At 35.3% G+C, this 24,309-nt stretch overlaps 1 protein-coding gene across 4 annotated transcripts in view; it reads left to right on the top strand.

Moving 5' to 3' along the window:
* Ric1 (RIC1 homolog, RAB6A GEF complex partner 1) overlaps window positions 1-24,309 on the top strand; it is a 119,014-nt gene that overhangs the window by 63,539 nt on the left and 31,166 nt on the right. For 2 of the 4 annotated variants that reach the window (XM_070033252.1, XM_070033249.1), the window contains exons 4-10: window positions 6,096-6,203; window positions 11,367-11,509; window positions 11,642-11,778; window positions 14,496-14,587; window positions 18,694-18,782; window positions 21,142-21,286; window positions 21,939-21,987. In XM_070033252.1, coding sequence (XP_069889353.1) covers window positions 6,096-6,203; window positions 11,367-11,509; window positions 11,642-11,778; window positions 14,496-14,587; window positions 18,694-18,782; window positions 21,142-21,286; window positions 21,939-21,987 — 763 coding nt within the window. The remainder of the gene's footprint in view (window positions 1-6,095; window positions 6,204-11,366; window positions 11,510-11,641; window positions 11,779-14,495; window positions 14,588-18,693; window positions 18,783-21,141; window positions 21,287-21,938; window positions 21,988-24,309) is intronic. The other 2 variants (XM_070033250.1, XM_070033251.1) reach the window with 2 other exon arrangements.

The raw sequence follows: 24,309 nt of genomic DNA, 5'->3' as shown, positions 1-24,309 counted from the left end.
AAAAAGCAATTCTAAAACAGTAGGTATCAAGACTCAAACCCCTTTCATCACCTCTCTCTTCCTCATTTCTTTCCTTACTAGCTTAGTGGACATTGAGGTTATCAATATCTAATTTCAGTTTACCTAAAAAAAAAAAAAAAAGCCTTTTCCTTGTAGGAGAATCCTATATTACGGGTCAAGCGTATCCTGTTTCATAATCCAGCTTCAAAGAGTAAAGAGATCTGAATTAAATTGTGGATGTAAACATTTTCCATAACATACATTTGCAGTCATGCATTACTTACATACACAGTTTTGATATTTTCAGATAACCAATACACAAACTATATAAATATATATTCAGATACCCAATACACAAACTATACACACACACACACACTATATATATATATATATATATATATATATATATTTATTTATTTATTTATTTTTTTATTTTTTTTTGTGCCTGTGCCTGGGTGCTGTCCCTCAGCTCTTCAGGCCAAGGCTAATGCTCTACTACTTGAGCCACAGCACCACTTCCAGCTTTTTCTGCTTATGTGGTGCTGAGGAATCAAACCCAGGGCCTCATGCATGCGAGGCGAGCACTCTACCACTGAGCCACCTTCCCAGCCCCACCAAACTATATATTTTTATACAATTGAAAGCCCTGTTTATACCAGAACATTGCAAGTACATGAGTAATGCATATGATATGAATGTTACAATGACTATACCACTACGTGATAGGAAGTTTTCCTTTTACTGATTGCACGTGTTTAGTTGGTTTGTCTTCATTTATTCTTTGTACAGATACCAGATTTTTTTTCTTTTTAAAATATTTTTATTTAAGTAGTTCTACAAAGGAGTTACTGTTCAAATCAGTTAATAAGTACAATGAAGCTTGATGGATGTCAGTCACTACTTTCATCATTCTCTCCATCTCTCCCAGTTCATCCCTTCCTTCAGTTTTCTTAGTTTCATAGGTTATGAACTGAATATTATGTCTGCATTCTTCCTTCCCTACTTCCTTGCTTCATTCCCCTACCCACCTGGATTTATTTCTCAAACTAAGAAATTTAATATGATTTAATAAACTCTTCCTGAGCCACAGCTCTTATTTCTGGCTTTTTGGTGGTTCATTGGAGATAAAAGTCTCGTGGACTTTCCTGCCCAGGCTAGCTGTAAACCATGATTCTCAGATCTCAGCTTCCTGAGTAGCTAAAATTATAGGTGTAAGCCATCAGCACCTAGCTTAGTTACTGTATTCTTAAAGTTGCTTCCTGTACCTCAAATCCATTAGGTTTTTTTAAATCGTGTTATTATTTTGTTTAATAGTCAATATAAAGTACTTGAGGTCTCTTTCACAAAAGAATTTATTCTAATAATGCTTGTTGGATTTAATTGTAGAGTAACTTATGTATATCACTTGGTATAGTCCTCCAAAGCATAATTGACATTTGTTAAACACAAATAACTTACTTTTTTTCCTTTAAGACTTCTCTGTAATTTTCATGGTACATTTGAGAATACTATGGGTTGAGTAGTTTTTTTATTATTATCGTTATTTTTATTGTTATTAAAGAAGTCCCATAGGAAATTACTCTCATCAGCATTGTGGCATATTAGATTAGTGTACTAATTGACTTACCCCATAGAAATGCTTCGTCATCAATGCCTTTTATTGGCATGAATACCTTTCCAGAATAGAAAGCTGGAAAACAAAATTCTCAAGCTGACTTTTACTTTTTCCTACATGATTACATTACTTCAAATATATAGTAGTTTAGAAATAAGGAATGAGATTTGGATGGTATTTGGTATATGGTAGTTAGGATTAACTGGTTTTCAGTTTGGGTTCTGTTTTTACTAGCAAAGTCTAGAAAGACCCTTTGAGAATTACTTTATGTATTTTTTGAGTTACTGTATATTTATAAAATGAGAAAATGAAATTATGTGAAGATTCTTAATAAGTTGTAATTGGTCTTGTTATCCAGATTGCCTTTTAAATTATTAAATATAATCTGCCTTTATTGAATATTTAGGACAATTGATATATTTAGAGAGATAATTCTAGTTGTCTAAGTAAAATCTTTACAGTGAATACCAGTTTGAATAATAAGATCTTAAGAAGGTGAAAAAATAAGTGTTTTAGTCCAAAGCAGTTCTCAAAAATTAAGTCTTACAGACTGGTGCCTGTGCTTATGCCTGTAATTCTAGCTATTCTAGCTGAGATCTGAGAATTGCAGTTTGAAGCCAATCTGGGCAACAAAGTCTATGAGACTCCTACCTCTAATTATCCACCAAAACATCAAAGTGGTGCTGTGGCTCAGGTGGTATATTACTATCCTTGAGCAATAAAGGTCAGGGACAGCATCTAAGATCTGAATTCAAGCCCCAAGGCTGGCATACACACAAAAAAGAAAGAAAAAGCAAGAAAAAAGAAAAAAATTAGACTGTTAAGTCATGCATTATTCTATTCTTGAGAACTTAGGTAGCATATTCATTTATATAATACTTGGAAATGCAAATTATTTATAAAAATAAGTAAAGGCGATAAAATTTTAATTACTGACTACTATTTGCATGATCATCATTTGCTTATTATTGTCTATAATATTAAAGTCATTGGGAGATCAGGACTTAAATTTGTTATAATTTTTTTAATACTTGTGTCCTAATAAATGAAAGTATATAAAGAAAAAATGCACAGGGTTTCCATTTTAAGACAGATGAACATTGTATTTCTATTGAAAATTAACAGAACAAAATATTGAAAATAGCCCCATGGTTAGTGAAATCTGGAGGTATCTCTAATCCTTGAGCTAAAGATAGAAGAATTATGATTTAGGAAGACTTTCAAACCTGACTGAGTACTGTCAGAATCCTAACAAATATGTTATTACCAGCATACCCCAAAAGCCATAGGAACTTATCAGATATACTAGTCCCACAAAATATGAGTGAGGCAGGGACCAGAGTAGATTTCTTTAAAAATCTTTGTAAGAAATAAGAATTCTTTTGTTTCTACTTCACAGGCAGCAGTAAATACATATCTGGTTGAATCAGAGAGTTTCCAGAGACAAAATTGGACAGATGTAAAATGCTGAAGATAGAAACTAAGTGAAACTTGTCATACTAAGGAGTAGTTTAGATTTCCTTCTCTGTATGATTCTAGATTTTTGTTTTTCACTCCTAGATGTCCTAGATAAAAATTAAAGAATCCTTCCTGGGAAAATTGAATCACTCTAGTACCTATTTAACAGGTACTAATATTTGAAGACCTCAGCAAAAAAGTGGGCTAGTTACAACACTGAAATCCACCAGTTTGGCAAGCCCAACTACACACACAGAGCAGTATTGTCAGCTATAATAGGAGAGATTCCAATGCAAAAGAGACACAAAATAGAAACTTAAAGAGAACAGACAATTCAGGAGCACAAACATTTGAAGGAAATAATAATTAACCACCAAATATCTAGACAGACATTTGCCTAGGGAAACAAAATAGGATGCTTTTGGGGAGGAGGGGGAGAAGAGTCAGTGAGAAAGTTTTGGAACTGCAATGTACAATAGAAATAAATTCTACAAAGAAACGCTATACTCAAAGAAGTCTCCCTGGATATAGAACAAAAGACAAAAATAGAAGAGAAAATTAGAGGTTAATGTGAGGTTCAATATTTAACCTAACAAGAGTTCCAGAAAAAGATATCGGGAAATCAAGAACCTTTATTATATTAGGAAATAATACATATAAATTTTCTAGACTTAAAGATACCACTAAATTGAACAGATCCAAGTGCCCAGTGCAGATTGTAGGAGTATCATTTTGAAATTTTGGAACCTATCAGAAAGGGGAATATAAGATTAAAACAAGACAGAAAAGAAAATATGTGAATCATAATGTTATTGAGACTTGGAGATATAGTCCAGTGGTAAAGCACTTGCTTACTGTGGAAGGCCCCATATTCCATCACTGACACTGTAGTAAAACTTTCTAAACAGTGTCATGGAACTTCAAAGCCTCATGTAAGAATTTAAAGGACATTGAAGTTTTTTGGTAGAGCACTTGCCTGGCCTGCACAAAGCCCTGTTTAGATCCCCAGCAATACTCTCTCTCTCTCTCCCTCCCTCCCTCCCTCCCTCCCTCCCTCCCTCCCTCCCTCCCTCCCTCCCTCCAGATAGGGTAGCAAATAAGATGCTGAAGAAAAATACATTGGTTTGTCAAACATATCAGAAAGAACACTATGTACTCTTCTGCCTTCAGAGTTTATCAGTATCAACTCTTCCCTATATGCAGACTTTACATTTTTAAGTGAATTCCATCTATACTTCAAACACTAAATGTTTCAGTTTTGTTGTTTTGGCAGTACTAAACTCTGAACTTGGTGCCTTGTGCATGCTTGATAGGCACTATATAGCTTGAGTGATGCTCCCAACCCTTTTTGCTTCAGTTATTTTAGAGATAAGATCTTTCATTTAAGCTGGCCTGTTCTTCCTGTTTATATTTACAGTGCACCTGGGATGGCAAACATGCACTATGTTTTTATTGGTTCCCTCACATCACCTTACCTCAAACTGCCGATCATCTTAATCTCTGCCTCCCAAGTAGATAGGATTATAAGCATGAGTCACAGAAACCAGGCTTCAGTTTTACCTTGTAATGTATTTTAAATAAAATACACCATATCCAATACAGTTAACATGAATTTATCTATATGACCAAATACTTATTTGCTGTTTTTTCCCTAGTTTTCTCCATTTTAAAGTCAGAGCATTTATTTGTTTGTTTGTATGTTTATTTATTTCCAGTCCCAGGGCCTCAATACTTGCTCAGCTTGCCTGCTCAACTAGCAGTCTACTACTTGAGCCATGCTTCTAGCTCTAGCAGAAAGCTTTCTGTGGGCTTGTTCTTTTCAGAATCTATTACATTTGGTGAATAGTGTCTTAATTTTTCACTAAAAAGAGACAATTGTGTTTTCTCTTTTTCATAAGAGAAAAATTGAAAAATTCAAGTTAACTTTAAAACCAGTTATGCTTGGTGAATTTTTCAGGAAATTCATTTTATAATTTGTCATCAGTAGTTTAAATGTAACTTCTGCAAATTAGTTATTCTTTCTTTGTCATGTTATTTAGGCATATTAGTTAACCCAGGTGGCTTAATCACAGCTAAGTTAACCATTCTTACATACAAAGAGTAAAATATTCCTGGTTATTGAAATGGTAAGACAGGATGGAGAATAAGACACCACCAAACTTACTGAAAAATAGTACAAAATTAAAGCAAGATGGTTTTTGAGCACTAAAATAATTTGCACACAAACCATAAACCTCAACTCTTTGCAAATAACTTTAGTATTGATATATTGAAGAATTGTAGGTAACTAGAAAGGGGAAGTGATAGTGACAGGTTTACTGTTGCCAAGATTGATAACTCAATAGGAGACTGATGGCTATTAAATCCCAACACAGGTATTGAGGAAGCATATAGTATAGTGACTAGTAATCAACTCGTGTGCCATGTGGAGATAAAGAATCCAAAACAACTCTTTAGCCCTTTTGAGAAGTATGTGTGGCAACTCAGGTATGTTGGCATTGATATAGTCACTCTAGTCAGCTATGTATTTAACCATGGACTTTAAATTTTTAGCTATCTTGTTATTTGTTACCAAGTAAGTTTATTTAAAACATCTAAATTATAGCCTTTAATCTGACTTCAATTATTATACATACCCAAAGAAGAGAAATCAACAATGAGGCATGGAGTAAGGTAAGATGAGGTAACAGTTTGGATCATATACTATATGGAATGATACTGTCTTGCCATGGTTTCCCAGGACTCTTAGTCATTTTAAACAAAATATCTGTTGATTGTCTTCAGAGTTAATTTTAAGTGTTATTTTGTAACCTCCACTAATTCTCATCCTCTCAGCATGAGTTACAGTCATTATATGCAGGAGATTAATTTGTGTCTGCTGTAATAGAATTTAAGTCTCTTTTCATTTGAGAATAAAGGTCTCTTACTCAATTTTGTAAGTCATGTTGAATTGGGTGTATATTAGCCTCAGGGGGCAAATTTAGCGTTTTTCTCTGTTAACTATGTGCTATTTTTCTAGGGGAAGTCCACAAATGAAGGGGATGCCTCACTTTAAGGAAGAACAGTGTGCTCCAGCATTAAATTTAGAGATGAGCAAAATATTGGATTTACAAGCGCCCATCATGAGGTACAGTGCCTTGGCTAAACTTGACATTTTCTGTTGACAACAGACAAGTAATTTGGTAATCTCATGACCAACAGGAAAAATGTTTCTTTTTTTATTTAAGAATAACTTTGTAGTGCTAAAAATGCTTGATTGATCCTTAGAAAACATTTTTCTGCATAAATTGTTATAATAGGTTAATAAGTTGGCTGTGTCAAATACAATTTTATTTTGAAATGAATGTTAATTAAGGTCTAGAGTTGTTTAAATGATAAAACAATCAGAGTTCCTCAAAAAACAGTTTAAAATCATGTAAGTTGAAGAAAAGAGCAAGTATCTTTGTTTCCAAAGCTGCGTTAGGTTTCTGGGAAGTACAAGTACACTTGAAAGAAAGTCAAACTTTCTGATCAAAGCATGAATAACGATTTTGTGACAAGACAGCCCAAAACACCAGAGTACCAAAACTCTATTTTATATCCAAAGACAGTAAAGAAGTGATCTTATAATTCAGCTTTATTTTCCTAATTACTTTGTAGTTGTACATTTTAGTTGTCACTTCATGTAGTAGTATATTTTTTCCATTGTGTAAATGTAAGAACTTAATTTACAGTTGTAAAAAAAATGAGGATATTTTCTTCTGAAAAAGACTTTTCAAATATATTGTTGGATGAAAAAGCCAAGGTGTATGTTTATTTATTTTTATTTTTACTTTGTTGGTTGAGGGGTCTGAACTCTGGTCCTGGGCACTATCCATCAGCTCTTCAGCTCAAGGTTAGCACTCTACCATTTGAGCCACAACACCACTTCTGGCTTTTTCTGCTTTTGTGGTGCTGTGGAATCAAACCCAGGGCCTCATGCATGCAAGGCAAGCACTGTACCACTGAGCCACCTTCCCAGCCCCAGTGCTGTTTATTTTATTTATTTATTTATTTTTGGTCGGTCGTGGGGCTTGAACTCTGGGCTTGGGCGCAGTTCCCATGCTCTTCAGCTCAAGGCAAGCGCTCTGCTGCTTGAGCCACAGCGCCACTTTCAGTTTTCTAGTGGTTTATTGGAGATAAAGAGTCTCACGGATTTTCCTGCCTGGGCTGGCTTTGAACTGTGATCCTCAGATCTCAGCCTCCTGAGTAGCCAGGATTACAGGCATGAGCCACCGGTGCCCGGCTTTGCTGTTTATTTTTAAGAGGGAGAGAATTATTAGAATGTTTCAGGGTTTTTTTTTTATAGAAGAATATGTAAATGAGAGATGAGAACTGAGTCTATTGGAGACAGGCTTTGGAAAGGGACTCTACTTTTTAAAAACATTGAGTTATCTGCCTATAAGATGAATATATTAATTAGCTAAATATAGTAATTGTTTTTTTTTAAAAGGTCCTTGTGATCTAGTAAATGCTTCTTTCACCATTTATCTTGTTAGAATATTACACAAAATGACACTGTAACAACACTGAATAAAATTGTATGCAGGTGGTGAGCTAGTGGCTGACTCGCTTAGTCCTTTTTATACCTGATTCCCCACATGGAAATGAATGACTTTGTTATTTCTTTAAATGAGATAGGTGTTACAAAAGATTGTGCTTATGATATTTATCACTTTAAAGGGTCTCATTACTCTAGATTTTTCTTATTCAGTGTGGAAATCTTTTCAAGAATATGACTTAATGCCAAAGTAATTTTTAATGTTTCTAGGTAACCACCAAGGTGAAACTTAGAAAATTGGCTCTTTGTCTCCATCTTGTGGTAAATGTAATTATGGCATGTGGACATAGGATAGATAGAAAATGAGCTTTTAGAAAAAGAATTTCCAGGGCTATGGCGCTAGCTCAGTAAGTAGAGCCTGTGTTTGTGCTCCAAGCCCTTGGTTCAGTCTTGAGCAACACCTAAGGGCGGGGGGGGGGGGGGGGGGGGAGGAATTTTTGCCATGATTAGCATATTAAGTAGAAGGTTCTACAAATATAAGTAGTTAGAAATCTTAAGATTTCTTTTAAAATTCTGATAAAATAATGTCACTTCAGAGTGATGTTATTAGTAACTATAATACATACTTGCTGGAAATTCATTTGAAGTTTTCTAAAGTTAGAAATAATGAAGCTGAGTGTCAGTAGCTCACACCTATAATCCTAGCTGAGCCTAATCAAGGGATCTGAAGACTATGGTTTGAAGCTAACCTAGGCAGGAAAGTTTGTGAGACTCTTATATCCAGTTAACTACCCAAAAAGCTGAAAGTGGGACTGTAGTTCAAGTATTAGAGCTTTGAGCAAAATGAGCTCAGGGACAGGGACAGCACATGAGTTCACGTCCCAGGACAGGCACACATACACACATACACACACAGGAAGGAAAGAAAGAAAGAGAGAAAGAAAGAGAGAAAGAAAGAAAGAGAGAAAGAAAGAGAGAAAGAAAGAAAGAGAGAAAGAAAGAGAGAAAGAAAGAAAGAAAGAAAGAAAGAAAGAAAGAAAGAAAGAAAGAAAGAAAGAAAGGTTACATTGTTAGAACAAAATGGCTTAAAAAAAAACTTACTTAAGCTGGGTGCCTGTGGCTCACACCAGTTGTAATCTTAGCTACTCATCGCTGTTCAAAGCCAGCCCAGGCAGGAAAGTTGGTGAGACTCTTATCTCCAAAAAACCAGAAAAACCAGAAATGGCACTGTGGCTCTAGTGGTAGAGTGCTCCCCTTGAGCTGAAGAGTTCAGGGACAGTGCCCAGGTCCAAAGTTCAAGCCCCCCAACTGACCCCCCCCAAAAAAACCCCAAAGACCCAAAACTTACTTTAAAATACTGGAGACTTAACTCAGGAGTCTCAAGTTGGAGCCATATCCCCATCCTTCTGCTTTTAGTTGAGATAGGGTTTCACTAATTTTGTTCAGGCTGATTGCAAACTGTGATCCTCCTGACTACCAAATAGATACATTTTAATTTTGATTAAGGATTAATGTTAAATATCTAACTTTAGTTATTAATTGGAGATAGATAATATTTAGGAAGTAAAAATTTATAATGCCATATCTTACTCTGTTTTGGGCATTTTAGAGCACCTTGTATATAGAGTTCAATATTGGTTAAATATTAAATATAATTGCATTTTGAAATGATTTGATAAAAGCATATTTGATTAATTATAGATATTATTCTACTTTGAAGTATAAATGAAAACATAAATATTGTATTTCTTTCTCACCATGTTAAATTCTTTAAAATTCAACTAAGATCCTAAATTTAAAATGCACACACAGATTTGGGACACTAGATAGCTGTTAAAAATCTCATAAAGTCAATGATTGAAGACCTCTCTAAGGATGAATTTTAGATTACATTTACTGTATTTTGTATGCACGCATTACCAAGGATGATATTCACAATATTTAAGAACTAGTATAGCATTAAAAGACAAGGGTTTTTAATCTTGATATGCAAACTAAGAATTAATCTGTTAAATAAAATCTGTAAATTAATCTGTAATTAATCTGTAAATAAAATACCTTTTCACATAGATGATTTTGTTGTTGTTATTGTTGGCAGTACTGGTCTTTTAAGTGACAACTTTCTACTTGCTAGGCATATGCTCATGGCTCTCTAGAGCCATGACTCCAGCCCTTTTTTGCACTGGTTCTTTTTGAGATAGGGGTCTTTTTCTCCTGGCCTGCTCTGAACCATCATGCTCCTATTTATGTTTCCTACTATAGCTGAGATGACAGATACATACTACCACACCAATTATTTTTCTGTTGAAATGGAGTCTTTTTTTCTGTTCAGATGGAGAGTTTTTTTTTTTTTTTTTTTGTCTGTCTGGTTTGAACTTGATCCCTCCACAAAGGTGGGATGCACCTGTACTACAACCCAGCCATTGATTGGAAACTTTTTGCATGGAATGGCCTCAAACCTTGATCTCAGCCTCTCGGATCTGTCTCCTGAGTAGCTAGGATTATAGGCTTGAGCCACTGGCACCTGACTGAGATAGCTTCTTTATCATGCTTATCACAATTATTTAAAGTCATTGTCTACTAATTCCAACACTAAGATTATCTTTTAATGGGTTGCTTATATTGATAAATTTTGTTTTCATTTGATTCTGGGTTACATTTTCCTATTTACTTGTGTATTAGGTTGGGTTTTTTGTTGTTGCAGCATTGTTATAACATTGTATAGTTTGTAATAGTGTATAATCACTATATATGGCAAAGAGCTACTTTTATCAGATAGTATGGGTATAGACAATATATTCTTTTTTTTTTTTGTCCATCATGGGGCCTGCACCCTGGGCCTGGGCGCTGTTCCTCAGCTCTTCAGCTCAAGGCTAGCATTCTACCACTTGAGCCACAGTGCCACTTTGATTTTCTGAGTGGTTTGTTGGAGATAAGGGTCTCATGGACTTTCCTGCCGGTGCTGGCTTTGATCCAGGATCCTCAGATCTCAGCCTCCTGAGTTGCTAGGATTACAGGCGTGAGCCACTGGTGCCTGGCTTAGACTATATGTTCTTTAGATAGTTTTTCTGTTTTCCTTTTGAAGTTATCTAGCACTTATTCTGCTGCTTCTGTTTTTGAGACTAGGTCTTACTGTGTTGACTAGGTTGATCTTAAACTCCTGAGCTCCAGTGATCCTCTTAGCATGAGTGCTAGGATTGCAAGCATGTACTACCATACTTAGATCATGTTTCTGTTTAATTTACTTTTTCAGTTTTTCTAGTTTTTAACCTGTTTCATCAATTTTTTTTTAAATTTTATTTTTTTTGGGTGGTCCAGTTGTGGGGCCTGAACTCTGGGCCTGGGTGCTGTCCCTCAGCTCTTCAGCTCAAGGCTAGTACTCTACCACTTGAGCCACAGCGCCACTTCTGGCTTTTTTCGTTTTGCTTATGTGGGGCTGAGGAATCGATCCCAGGGCCTCATGCATGCAAGGCAAGTGCTCTACCACTGAGCCACCTTCTCAGCCCGCTGTTTCATCAAATTTATAACTCTGTCTGCCTATATAGTCTTCTCTCAGAATGTGTGATTCTAGATGAATTATACATAGCTACTAAATAGCTAACAGTTAAATTGCTGATAAGTGAAAACATTTTTGATTTTGTGATCTTTGCATGTGCCTTTCAAAAAAACAGTTTTATCTATTTCTTTTGCATGAGCATTTTCTGAAGCAATCATATTCAAACTTATGCTGTCTTAAAATTTAATTGATTAAAGTTGCTTGCTTCCCTACAGTTTGCAGTCTGTACTGGAAGATCTCCTGGTTGCTACTTCTGATGGATTTCTTCATCTTATTCACTGGGAAGGAATGACAAATGGAAGGAAAGCTATTAATCTTTGCACAGTACCCTTTTCAGTTGATCTACAGTCATCTAGAGGTAGTTATACTTTCTGCATGAGATAGACCAGTTTAAAATTTGACATAATCTAGTACTAACAAACTTTATCAACAGAAATGTGGGATAATATTATAGTTAAAATTCTATTTTGTGTATTTGTTTTTTCATCAGTAGGTTCATTCCTTGGCTTTACAGATGTGCACATCAGAGATATGGAATACTGTGCCACACTTGATGGGTTTGCTGTTGTGTTTAATGATGGTAAAGTTGGATTTATTACACCGGTATCGAGTAGATTTACTGCAGAGGTAAGGCTTATTTACTTCATTTATTTTCCTTATTTTTCATTTATTTTACTATGTAAAATTAAGCCCATTCCCAGTTTCTTTATTCATAAGATTTTGGGGTTCTTACTAATTTTTAATGAAATTATCCAGATGAATTTTTATTGTAGTACTGACTTTATGCTATGGAAAATGGCTGTTTACTTTCTTTTTTTTCTAATCTCAATGCCCTTGTATATCCTTCCCAGCTTAGTCAACAAAACACTTTTTTTTTGTCTTTTTGACAAAGATTTAACACAAGGCCTGTGCTTACTATGCAAATGTTCTACATTTGAACCACTCCTCAAGTTGTTTTGCTTTAACCATGCTTTTCAAGTAGACTTTTGATGTATTTACCTAGGCTGGCTTTAGACTACGACCTCCTACCTTTATCCCTCGAGTACCTGGATAACAAATGTAATTGTAATGCCCTGCAAATTATTATTGTAAGTTAGTACTTGTTGTTACATTTTTGTCAGTATGAGAACCCTGTTAGTACTTGTCCCATGAGTATCTTTTGATTATTTGTTTCTTTTCTATAGATTTTCTTTTCCCACGTACTAGGAATTAATAATGATTTTATTCTCTAAATTTGCTTAGTTTTTGTGTACTTACCACTTAACCCAAAACTACCTGTCAGTTGTGCAGATATTCTCTCAATTCTTTTAACTACTTTAGTATTCTACCTGTTTCATCTTGAAATTTTTCTAAAAGCCCTCTGATCTGTTACAAAGTAGACTGGAAGCTTAACATATATAAATCTTTAACATGGCTATGTTATCTACTTTATCATCATCCTGAGGATTCTCTTTTATTTGTATAGAATCTTTTGATACCTAATGATTACTAATATATGGTAGTTAAAAATATGTTTTGCTGCTGTGACAGAGGTATTTGTTCTTTACTGTGATGAGTGACAGGAGTTATTATTCTCTCAATGAACTCTACTCCCTTTCTTTTTGTTCCTTCTCTACTTCTTACTTAGTCCACTCCTCTTCTGTCTTGTCTGTCACTTGTCTCCAGTGTTCCCTGCAAAAGCATCTTGCAAAGGGTACTGGCTACCCCATTATCTGGGGTTTGAATTATGGAAAAGTTAGGGTCGGAGTCCAAATTCAAAGTGTGAACTTTGTCTTTTCTTGGATTTTACAAGTTTTTCTGAGAGGAAAATGTTCAGTTCTCTGTTAGAATGCAGAGGAAAATGTTCAGTTCTCTGTTAGAATGCAGGTGAGACTTTTTCATAGTTGTTCACCATTGGGAATGTGTTCTGAGAGGACCCAACTACTTTTTTACATAGGCTTTGAACTGCTTCTTTTAGTCCAGACTTCTAGACATAACTGCAATTCCTAGTGCTTTTCTGTATCTGCAATGAAACTTAGCTATTTCTCAACCTTCTTTACTGCCAGTTAAGAATTTATCCTATATGCTTACCAGTTTCCAAAACTGTCTAATGCTTTGCCCTTTCCCCTTCTTTGTCAGGTTATACTTTTAAAAAATAAAATCTTTTCTGCTAAAAGAAAAGTTGGAGCTTTAGAAATCTGAGAAATTGAAATATTCATATTTAGTGTGCTCCTTCAAGTTTTAAATACCTTTCAAGTTTTAGGAACTTTTTTGTCACTTTGCTTGGTATTTTCTTTAATATCCCTAAGAAATCTTTTCTATAATGTGTTTTGTTCAAATACTAGGCCCTGAATAATATAGATGAAATAACTATCAGCATATATAAAACAATAAAAACAAACTTTGAAAAATTATCTTTTGTATAAAATTTACATGTTTATAACAAATTTTTATACTGAAAACAAATATTTGGACAGAAAAAGTGATTAATACTTTTGTAATTATTTTATAGACTTAGTACAGAAATATTCTCAGCATTTATTAGTATGTGATTAAAGAAATTTTTAGTAAATTAGGAATTTAAAAAGTATAAAAAGTAGATTGACATTATTGTTACTAGTACAAAGTATAAATTATAAGAAGAAATAGAGACATAAGTTAAAATACATAGGCTTTGCAACTCACCTGTTCAGATAATTAATTTGGGCGCCAGTGGCTCACGCCTGTAATCCTAGCTCTCAGGAAGCTGAGATCTGAGGATCATGCTTCAAACCTAGCCCGGGCAAGAAGGTCTGTGAAACTCTTATCTCCAATTAACCATCAGAAAACCAGAAGTGGCACTGTGGCTCAAGTGGTAGAGCATTCACCTTGAGCTGAAGAGCTCAGGGACATTGCCTAAGCCCAGAGTTCAAGCCTATGATGGACAAAAACAAACAAACAAAAACCCCAAAACAACTAGATAATTAAGGGAAAGGTTGAGAACCATAAAGCTGGAGAGAAAACTTTAAAAAAAGATGTTGGTAGGTGGTTTTATAATTATAAGCTCATTTAGATTCAAGCTGTATGACAGACAAAAAAAGTTCATATCATTAATAAGTTATCTTCATTCAGTGTAAGCTTACAGAGCTAATACATGTTTTTTAATGTTTTATAAGTGGATTAGCATAGGATGGACTTATTTGGTAATATGTATCACCCTGACTTACAGAGAACTTGACATTTTAAAGTAGAATACTTTGATGATAGTCCTGATGGTAGTCTCTGCAGACAAAAGCAAATGAAAACTCATGAAAGTGTTTCTTTATTGCAAGAGAGTTAGTTTAGGGAAATAGTTTTTAAACTTTAATTGCTTTTCTTTATTCTAGCAGCTTCATGGAGTTTGGCCACAAGATGTTGTTGATGGAACGTGTGTAGCAATAAATAACAAGTATCGATTAATGGCATTTGGATGTGCAAGGTAACTGATGTAGACTTATATGTTTTTGTTTTTATTTTTATAGCAATAAATAACAAGTATTGATTAATGGCATTTGGATGTGCAACGTAACTGATGTAGACTTATATGTTTTTGTTTTTATTTTTAATTTACCTTTTTTGGGGTACAAGTCCTGGGGCTTGAACTCAGGGCCTGGACTCTGTCTCTAAGCTTTTTGCTCAAGGCTGGTGCTCTACCACTTGAGCCATAGCTCCACTTCTGGCTTTTTGGTGCTGAATTGGAGATAGGAGTCTTATGGATTTTCTTGGGCAGGCTGGCTGCCATTCTCAAATCTCAGCTTCCTGAATAGATTGGATTAGAGGCATAAGCCAGCAGCGCCTGACCTGAATTTGTAATAGTTATTGCCAAAAGTACTTTTTTAAAACTTGAAATACTTAATATACTTGTAAGATTTATCATAATTTATAATTTGTAAACACTGTCACAATTTATGAAACCCCATAATATAATTGTGAAGGTATTTGATTAAATTGTAACAAAGTTAAAGGGCAGATTTTTAGAGGTAAACAGTTCACTTTGCAAAAGTTGGCTTTTCTCCAGCTTGTACAAAATTTAGTTACAAATTAAAAAGAATAAGTTAAAATTTAATCTTTCTTTATTGTTAAGAAGATTTGGCCAACCACCATTGGCTTGCCCCTGTAATCCTAGCTATTCAGAGGCTGAGATATAAGGATTACATTCAAAGCCAGTCTGAGCAGGATAGTCTGTGTGACTATCTCCAATTAATAACCAAAAAGCCAAAACTGAAACTATCTCAAATGGTGGAAAACTAGCCTTAAGTGAAAAAGCTAAGGAAGAATGCTCTGGCTTTGAGGGGTTTTGTTGTTGTTTGTTTACTTACTCATTTTTGTTGGTCATGAAGCTTGAACTCAAGGCCTGGGTGTTGTCCCTTAGCTTTTTTGCTCAAGGATAGGTCTCTGCCTCTTTGAGCCACAACACTACTTTGATTTTCTGGTAGTTACTTGGAGACAAGAGTCTCATGCTGGGAGGGTTGGAGGTGCGGGGGTGGGGGTGGGGGTTGGGAATGTGGCTTAGTGGTAGAGTGCTTGCTACAGCTTGCATGAAGCCCTGGATTCTATTCATACACAGAAAAAGCTAGAAATGGTGCTGTGGCTCAAGTGGTATAGTGCTAGCCTTGAGCAAAAGAATGTCAGGGACAGTGCCCAGGTCCAGAGTTAAAGCCCCAGGACTAGCAAAAAAAAGAAAAAAGTCTCACAGAGTTTCCTTCCCTGACTGACTTTGAACTGCAATACTCAGATCTCAGCCTCCTAAATAGCTAGAATTATAGGTGTGAGCCACCAGTTCCTGGCTTATTTTTGTTTTTGCCTAGTACTGACCTAAAAAGAATAAATCATTAGAATAGTTTTCCTGTTTAAAAATAATCCTTTTGGGGCTGGGAAGGTGGCTCAGTGGTAGAGTGCTTTTCTCGCATCCATGAGGCCCTGGAATTGATTTCTTAGTACCATATAAACAGAAAAGACGGGAAGTGTTGCTGTGGCTCAAGTGGTAGAACACTAGCCTTGAGCTGAAGAGCTGAGGGATGGTGCCCAGGCCCCGAGTTCAGGATCCATGACCAACAAAAAACAACAACAAAAACCTTTTGAGATATTTGTGTTTATATTGCTTTTGAATTGGTGGCTCTGCTTTAGTTAATAATAAAAAAAGCATTTAAAGTTCACACATAAAATCAGTTTAATTGCTTCCATCTCATTATCATGAGGCTTTAAAAATAAATTGAAAGCTGTATGTGGTGATGTATGCTTACCATCCTAACACTTAGGCAACTGAAGCAAGATGTTCCTGAGTTCCAGGCCAACCTAGACTACATAGGGAGACCTTGTCTCAAAAATAAAGTAAAATGGAATAAGATTATTAATTCAGCCAATATCAGTGTACCCATTATATGTCAGGCTCAGTTCTGAACACATAGGATGCTTAAAAAACAAAGACACTTGACTTTGTTCAGCTTATATGTTAGTTCAAATAGAAATATATATCAGTCAGTTGTAATAATGTCTTGTAATATAGTGTGTATGTGTGTTTATGTATGTATATGGTGCTTGAACTCTATCACTCTTGAACTCTATCACACTTGAACTTTCACTTGAACCATGCCTTTACCCCATACATTAAATTTTAAAACTTCTTTAAATATAAAATTTTATTTTGCTTTCAAAACAAGGTTTGTATTCTGTTAAACATATATCTAGTATGTTTTCCTGCCACATAATATTGACCCAAGTATCAGAATTCTATCTTTTTTTTCTTTCTTATTTTTTTGGCAGAGAAGAGACAGTTGTAGGGTTTAAACTCAGGGTCTTTGTTTGCTAGGCTGGCACTCTAGCACTTTAGTCCCACCTCTAATCCTATTATTGTTGAGATAGTGTGTCACAATTTTTTCTCCCCAGGATTGCCTCTAACCGTAATCTTCCTATTCTTAGAGCTTATAGGCATAAGCCACTTGTGTCTAGCTTCAGGGTTTTTGTTGTTTTTTTGCTAGTTCTGGCGCTTGAACTGAGGATATGGGCACTGTCCCTGACATTCTTTTGCTCAAGGCTAGCATTCTACCACTTGAGCCACAGTGCCACTTCTGGATTTTTCTGTTTATGTGGTACTGAGGAATCAAACCCAGGGCTTCATGTGAGCTATGCAAGCACTCTACCACTAAGCCACATTCCCAGCTCTCAGGTTTTTTTTTTTTTTTATTAAGTTATATACAAATTATAAATCACCACCTTAGTTATACATTCAATAATCTATAAAGTGTATGCTCTTTCACTTATTTTCTACTACATATTACCTGTCACCAGGCAGTTAAATATAAAAATACAAGTAAGATTAATTTAGTGTAAGAAGGAAAACATTCCTTTGTATGGATTTAATTCAGTCACATTCAGAATTTTAAAATACATGTTTGTGAATACATTTTGGTCAAGTACTGAGGGCTCACACCTGTAGTCCTAGCACTCAAGGTCTCAACCTGGAGGATCTTGGTTTAAAGCCAAATCCCAGGCAGAAAAGTCTGTGAGCCTCCATCTCCAGTAACCCACAAAATACCAGGCTGGAAATATGGCTCAAGTGATAGAGTGCCAGCCTTGAGCAAGAAAGCCAAGTGATAGCAAGAGGCCCTTCAAGTCCTAAAAATTAAAAGGTACATGTTGCTTATTGTCTTCCTTCTATCTAACTCACTTGGGGAAACAGAATATGCATGTGTCATTAAAAAAAATGTTGAGGAAGCCAGCTAAAGGTGGTTCATACCTATAATTCTAACTATCTGGCAGGCTGAGGTCTGAGAATTAAGGTGCCAAGCTCAGCCTGGGGAGGTAAATACATGAAACTCATCTCCAATTAATCAGCAAAAAGCCAGAACTAGAGGCATGATTCCAATTGGTAGAGCACCAGTCATGAGCAAAAAAGCCAAGTATGAGGCGCTTGAGTTGAAGCTTCAGTATTGGGAGGGGGGAAAAAGGTTGAGAATAGTTTTTTCTTTTTCTGTGTATCTTTAAACACAAGATAGGGTTTTACTAGTGATGCTGTCTGGGACTGGAACTTTCTTTGGGGGAATTTTTGAGTACTGATACAGTTTGAGTGGTTCACATCAAACAGAATAGCAGTACTAATGTACTACTTACCTGCTAGGCAAGTGGTTTTTTTAAGATAGTGTCTTACTTCCTTCTTGGATATAGTTGTGAACCATGAATGCCTATGTTAGGCTTCCCAGTGTTGCTGAGATCACAGGCACTTACTACCACATCCACTTTCCCTCTGTGGAGATGGAGTCTAACAGACTTTATTGCCAGGCTGCCTCAAACCCTGATCCTTCTATTCTCTGACTACCAAGTATCCTGGATTACAAGTATGAGCCACTAGCACCTGGCAAGAATTTCTGGGATAATGAAATGGTTATACAAAATATATATGTATTTGAATGTATGAGATAACTGCAAATTACATGCAAAATGATTTTACTGTATTTTACCTTCCTACCAGTAAAGCAGAATTCTAATAATATAATCCCTCTATTTGTATTTGTCTTATTTCATTAAAAGTAGTTTTGTTTTCCACAGTGGTTCTGTACAGGTTTATACAATAGATAACACCACTGGAGCTATGCTGCTATCTCATAAGTTAGAGCTTACAGCAAAACAATATCCTGGTGAGTATTTTTAAAGCATTTTTAATGTAGTCCTCTCTTTTCTGTATTGTATACAATCTCCCCTTAAGCAAAGATGTCTGAATGCTCAGGCATGCTTTGTCATATACACACCTATTATATATAAAGTTTTGATTACAAATTAGGCATAGTAGGAGTTACTCTGATTTGGTCATTCATTACACATTGTAAACACATATTGAATTGTCACCCTGTACCCCATAATTCTATGTAATTAAAATAAAAAATTAGATATAATAAAAGAGCAATTATAATATATTATAAAGATTATGTGAATATGGCCTGTCTCTTTTTCTGTCTCTCTCAAAGTTAATTTTTATTTTGTTTTTAAGAGCGTGTAGGTTCTTGGCTATATATACTGCTCTGAGATATTGTGGCTTAGTATGAGAGTTACCTGTTTTTCTTTTTTTATGTTTTGTCCTGGTGCTTCTTTTGCATCCTTACAAATGTTTACTCTATATATGTTCTATTGAATATCTTATTCCAGCAATTGAAAACTTTCTGATGGATGGCCTTTCTCTTTGATCCACTTTTTCACCTCTACTAGAAATGTGTCAGTAGCTGCTTTATTGGCAGATACACTGTCACCCATAATACTTTTCTGTTTTTCAGTTCACAATAATTCCCAAATCTGTGTAATCATCTCTTAAATGACTTAGTTGTTTCAGAGGATTTTTTGTCAGTCTTTTCAGTGCTTTCTGGTGCAACATCTTGCTGTCAATCAACTTGTTTTTGATTCATATCTTTCACCCTTTCAGTTATTAAAAATACATTTATTTCACATTGTGGCCATAATGTTTACAGCTTAAAGTACAACAGCAAAACTTTTTTTCATAGCAATTTCATACGGAAGATTAATTCTTACCATAGATCTTAGCATACAACTTTCTCTTTTCTCAAGAACTATCTTGTCACTTAAAGAAGCATTTTGTAGAAACATTAGAATTTACAGGTATAGGTAGAAACTTTTTGAAAAGAGACTTAGAGGCATAGCAACTAGGAGAGAGATTTGACAAATGGGATTACATCAGAATAAAGTTTTACACAGAAAAGGACATAGTGGCTAAGCTAGAAAGACAGCCAGCAGACTGGGAGAAAATTTTTACCAGTAATACATCCAATAAAGTATACACTATGGAAAATGATCTGTATAACTTGTGGGCAGGAATGAGAGGAAAAACTAGGGGAAAGCTGAGGCAAGGGTGACATTGTCCAAAATAAGTATTGTATTCATTATCTGACATGAAATGGTAAACCCCTCTGAACAACACTTTAGTAGTAACAATAAAATTACATGAAAGAAATAAAAAAGTAAATTTTTTTTAAAGTGCTTATGTCAGTTTGCTTCTTTTGTGACTTGGTTCTTTGTTTTCTTGCTCATTTGTTAATGTGTTTTAGGATTTTTGACTGAGAGCTGATGATGTATTTTGAAAAGATATTTGTATGAATGCTTTCGGTTCCTGATTGCATTTTACTTCTTCCAGAGAGACTTTATATTTCTGCTGATCACTGGAACTCTTTGTTGTATTCTGTTTAAGATTTTTTTGGAAAAAAAAAAAGATTTTTTTGGTTTTTTGAACCATCCTTATTACAAACCAAGATGAGGGCTGATTTATGGCTTGGTACTATCTGGAGAACTTTAGTTTCTTTCCATGTATAGAAACTTGGAAATGTTGATATTTCTTTCCCTTCCATATAACACGTTTTTTTTCCCTTTTATACAATGGATGTTAGCCCTTCACAGCTGAAGTTTTGAAGACTTCCTGCTTTAGGTTTAAGCTCTTCTTCCTCTTCCATTCATGTGTGAATCATCAGAGGTGATAGTAAAAGTTTGCCATTTGTCAGATCAGTCCAAGAAGAGGGTGCTCTGTCCCAGTGTTTTTGGTTGTTTTGAAGTATTTATTTTCTTGAATAATCAAAACATTCTTTATTCTTAGTAGTTTCAGTGTAGAGATTCATTTTGGGTATAATTTGATGCACTACCAGAAACAGGAAATTTTCTCCTTACATTTTTATCAATCATGCAGTGTAAAGTTTATAAAGGCTTTATATGTTTTTCTCTAAGCATGGTGCTTATTCAGTTTTATCTTAATTTTATAAACACTAATTCACATACAACCAAAGAAACAGCTTTCACTTGTAAATCACTTATACACTGTTTTTTTTTCTTATTAAATGAGGACAAGGTAGTGGTCTTCTTTTAAATAACATGATGTGAGCAATTCATGCCATTTGAAGCAATCATGCCTTTCTACTCATTTAAATTTGAAGGTATAGATTAAATACTAAAGATTTCAAAAGCAGTCATTTATTATGAATTCTTCTCATTATTTCTTAACAGACATTTGGAACAAAACAGGAGCTGTTAAATTGATCAGATGGTCTCCTGACAATAGTGTTGTGATAGTGACCTGGGAATATGGTGGCCTTTCTCTATGGAGTGTGTTTGGAGCCCAGCTGCTTTGTACACTTGGAGGAGATTTTGCGTAAGTAATGAAGACAAATATAACTTCATTATCTCTCTGACAATACATATATACAGAAATCTTCAATTATAGAGCTACCCTTTTGCTTAATTTTACTCTTAAGCCAAAGTAGTTTGTAAGGTTCAGAAATAATTTTTCCAGACTATATAGGTTCTTCAAATATCTACCCTTTTAACTGACAATTCAGTAACAAAGTACTTCCCCAGATTGGTAAACAGATTGATTTTTATTTATTTATTTATATTGTATATATGACCTTTTATTAAGATTTAAGGCTAACTCAGACATGCTTCTGCCTTTACGTAGCTAGTTCAATAATAGAGCAATGTACATAAATAACAAGTAGGAAGTTAAAAGCTATATTATAGGTTTCATTTAGATTTACCTGTAGGTTTATATCACTGCCCCATCATATACTACCCTAGATGGCTTCTATAATCTTCCCAAACTATGTGATGCTGCTAAGTACACCAATACTTTCAATGATAATAACCAGTATTTTTTGTAACTTTGTGCAATGTTATATATGTTTAAGGAGAAAAAATATGTATGTCTAAGGAGAAAAATTAATTGGATTTTTTTAAAGTTGAAGCTAAATATTATGTGCTTTGTACATAATTGGAATACTGTCAAATTTTCTATTCTGTTTCAGTTACAGATCTGATGGTACCAAAAAAGATCCCCTTAAGATCAACTCTATGGTAAATATTTTAAAAATTGGCTCTAGGCACTCACAGTAGCTCATGACTAATCCTAGCTATTTAGGAGGCCAAGATCTGAGGATCAAGGGTTGAAGCCAGCCTGAGCAGAAAAAACCCTGTGAGGCTCTTATCACCAATTAACCACTCAAAAACCGAAAGTGGTGCTGTGACTCAAAGTGGTAGAGCACTATCTTTGAGCCAAAAAGCTCAGGGCCAGTGTTTAAGCCCCACAACTAACAAAAACAAAAATTGGCACAGACTAAAAAACCTTATATCTGTCTTTCTTTCCCTCTGACATTGGTCTAAGGATTTTGGTTCAAAGCCAGTCTGGGCAGGAATATCTGTGAGACTCTTGACTCCAATTAACTACCGGAAATGCCAGAAGTGGAGGTGTGGCTCAAGTGGTAGAGAGCTAGCCTTTAGCAAGTAAACCTCAGAGACAGCACTCGAGCCCTGAGTTCAAGCCTCAGGATGGGTAAAAAAAAAAAAAAGCCATTTTAGTTTCAACAGATTCTTCCTTATATAGTTCTTACTTTGGTGAGAAGTGTCTTTTTTTTATTAGTATACAGTAATTGTACAAAAGGGTTTCACCATAGAATTACACATGAAGATCAGATGAGGCCACTCTGTTGCTCTCCCATTTTCCTGAGTTGTTCCCCACTCCCCACTTTTTTTGTTTTAAGACAGTGTTTTGGAATATAAGGGCTGTTTGCTTTATAATCCAGATTCACTTGCCTTAGCCTATCAGTAAACCACCATGCCTTGCCTGCAAAGGTGTTGCTTTGTTATGCACTTGGGAGGCTTCCTGAATTTTCAGCATTTAAATATGTTTAGATATGTTCAGTAAGCTTCTTGTCATCTTTGTGGAAACAACTCTTCAGATGAGGTCCTTCTTATTTCAGAGCATACTTCCTTTGTGTGACTCATTGATACACATTCCTCATGGTGTTCTTTCTTTCAACATAAAGTGAAGTAAATTGGACATTTTTCCTGGAAGGATATTACTTAAACATATTTTGAAAAAAAATTTTTGTCAGTTGTGGGGCTTGAACTCTGGGCTTGGGCACTATCCCTCAGCTCTTCAGCTCAAGGTGAGTGCGCTAATGCTTGAGCCACAGCACCACTTCTGGTTTGTTTTCTAGTGGTTTTATTGAAGATAAGCGTCTCACGGACTTTCCTGCCGGGGCTGGCTTTGAACCGTGATCCTCAGATCTCAGCCTCCTGAGTAGCTAGGATTACAGGTGTGAGTCATTGGCGCCTGGTTGAAAATTTTTTATAGATGTACACAAAAGACCGTTATAGTAACTGTTGTTATTTACCTATATTCCAGAGTTTTGAGGCAAAAAAAAATGAAATATAACCTCTACCTTGAGAAAAAAAAATTCAGGGCTGGGAATGTGGCCTAGTGGTAGAATGCTTACCTAGCATGCATGAAGCCCTGGGTTCGATTCCTCAATACCACATAAACATAAAAAGCTGCAAATGGCACTGTGGCTCAAGTGGTAGAATGCTAGCTCAGGGACAGTACCTAGGCCCTGAGTTCAAGCCAACAGACTGGCCAAAAAAAAAAAATGTTATTTTAGCTCAGGTTGACCTCGAACTTCTAATGTTTTTGCCTCAGTTTCCCCAAGTTCTGGGATTACAGTTATGTACCACTGCTCCTGGCTTAGAACCATTATCATTACATAAAACATTTTCTTACTATAGGCCCTCAAGTTTGCCATCCTAATAAAAAGTGACTATGAGGTTTCATCCCTCTTTTCTTTGTTTTACAAAGAAAGACATTTTCTGATACTGGCTTTTGCTAGGAGTTAGAACCACTGTGGGTTACTTTTGGTATCTTTCCTTGCCTCCATGACTTAAAATAAATTTCAGCTTTAGCTAGGGTTTCTGTAACTCATACTTAGTGCTTCTGAATGGCATGTAACAGCCAGTGTTATGAGCCTTATTAAGTTGATATTTTCAGCCACAAACTAAAAATTGATTTCGCTTGTGCAAGTTTATCCTTGGGGAATGGTAAAACTTGTTTTAGTTTTAAAAAATTTTTAGAGTTCATGAAACCTAATCCATTTTCATTTTCTTGGCTTACAGATTGGAAATTGCTAATCTAAAAAAAAAATACTCTCATAGGACCTGGTGTGGTGCCACACACCTGACATCCAATTACTTGGGAGGCAGAACTTGGGAATCTCAGGGTTAAGTTAGTTTAGGGAAAAAATTAGCAGGACCCACTATCAACAAACAAATCAGCCACGGAGATTCATTTCTGTAATCTCAACTGCAAGAATATCATAGGTAAGGTATCACACCTTTTGCCTATGG

This window comes from Dipodomys merriami, unplaced genomic scaffold (assembly GCF_024711535.1).
Source record: "Dipodomys merriami isolate MVZ:Mamm:240054 unplaced genomic scaffold, mDipMer1.0.p SCAF_22, whole genome shotgun sequence".
In the NCBI taxonomy this organism is placed as follows: domain Eukaryota; kingdom Metazoa; phylum Chordata; class Mammalia; order Rodentia; family Heteromyidae; genus Dipodomys; species Dipodomys merriami.
This window is presented reverse-complemented; position numbering and strand designations above follow the sequence as displayed.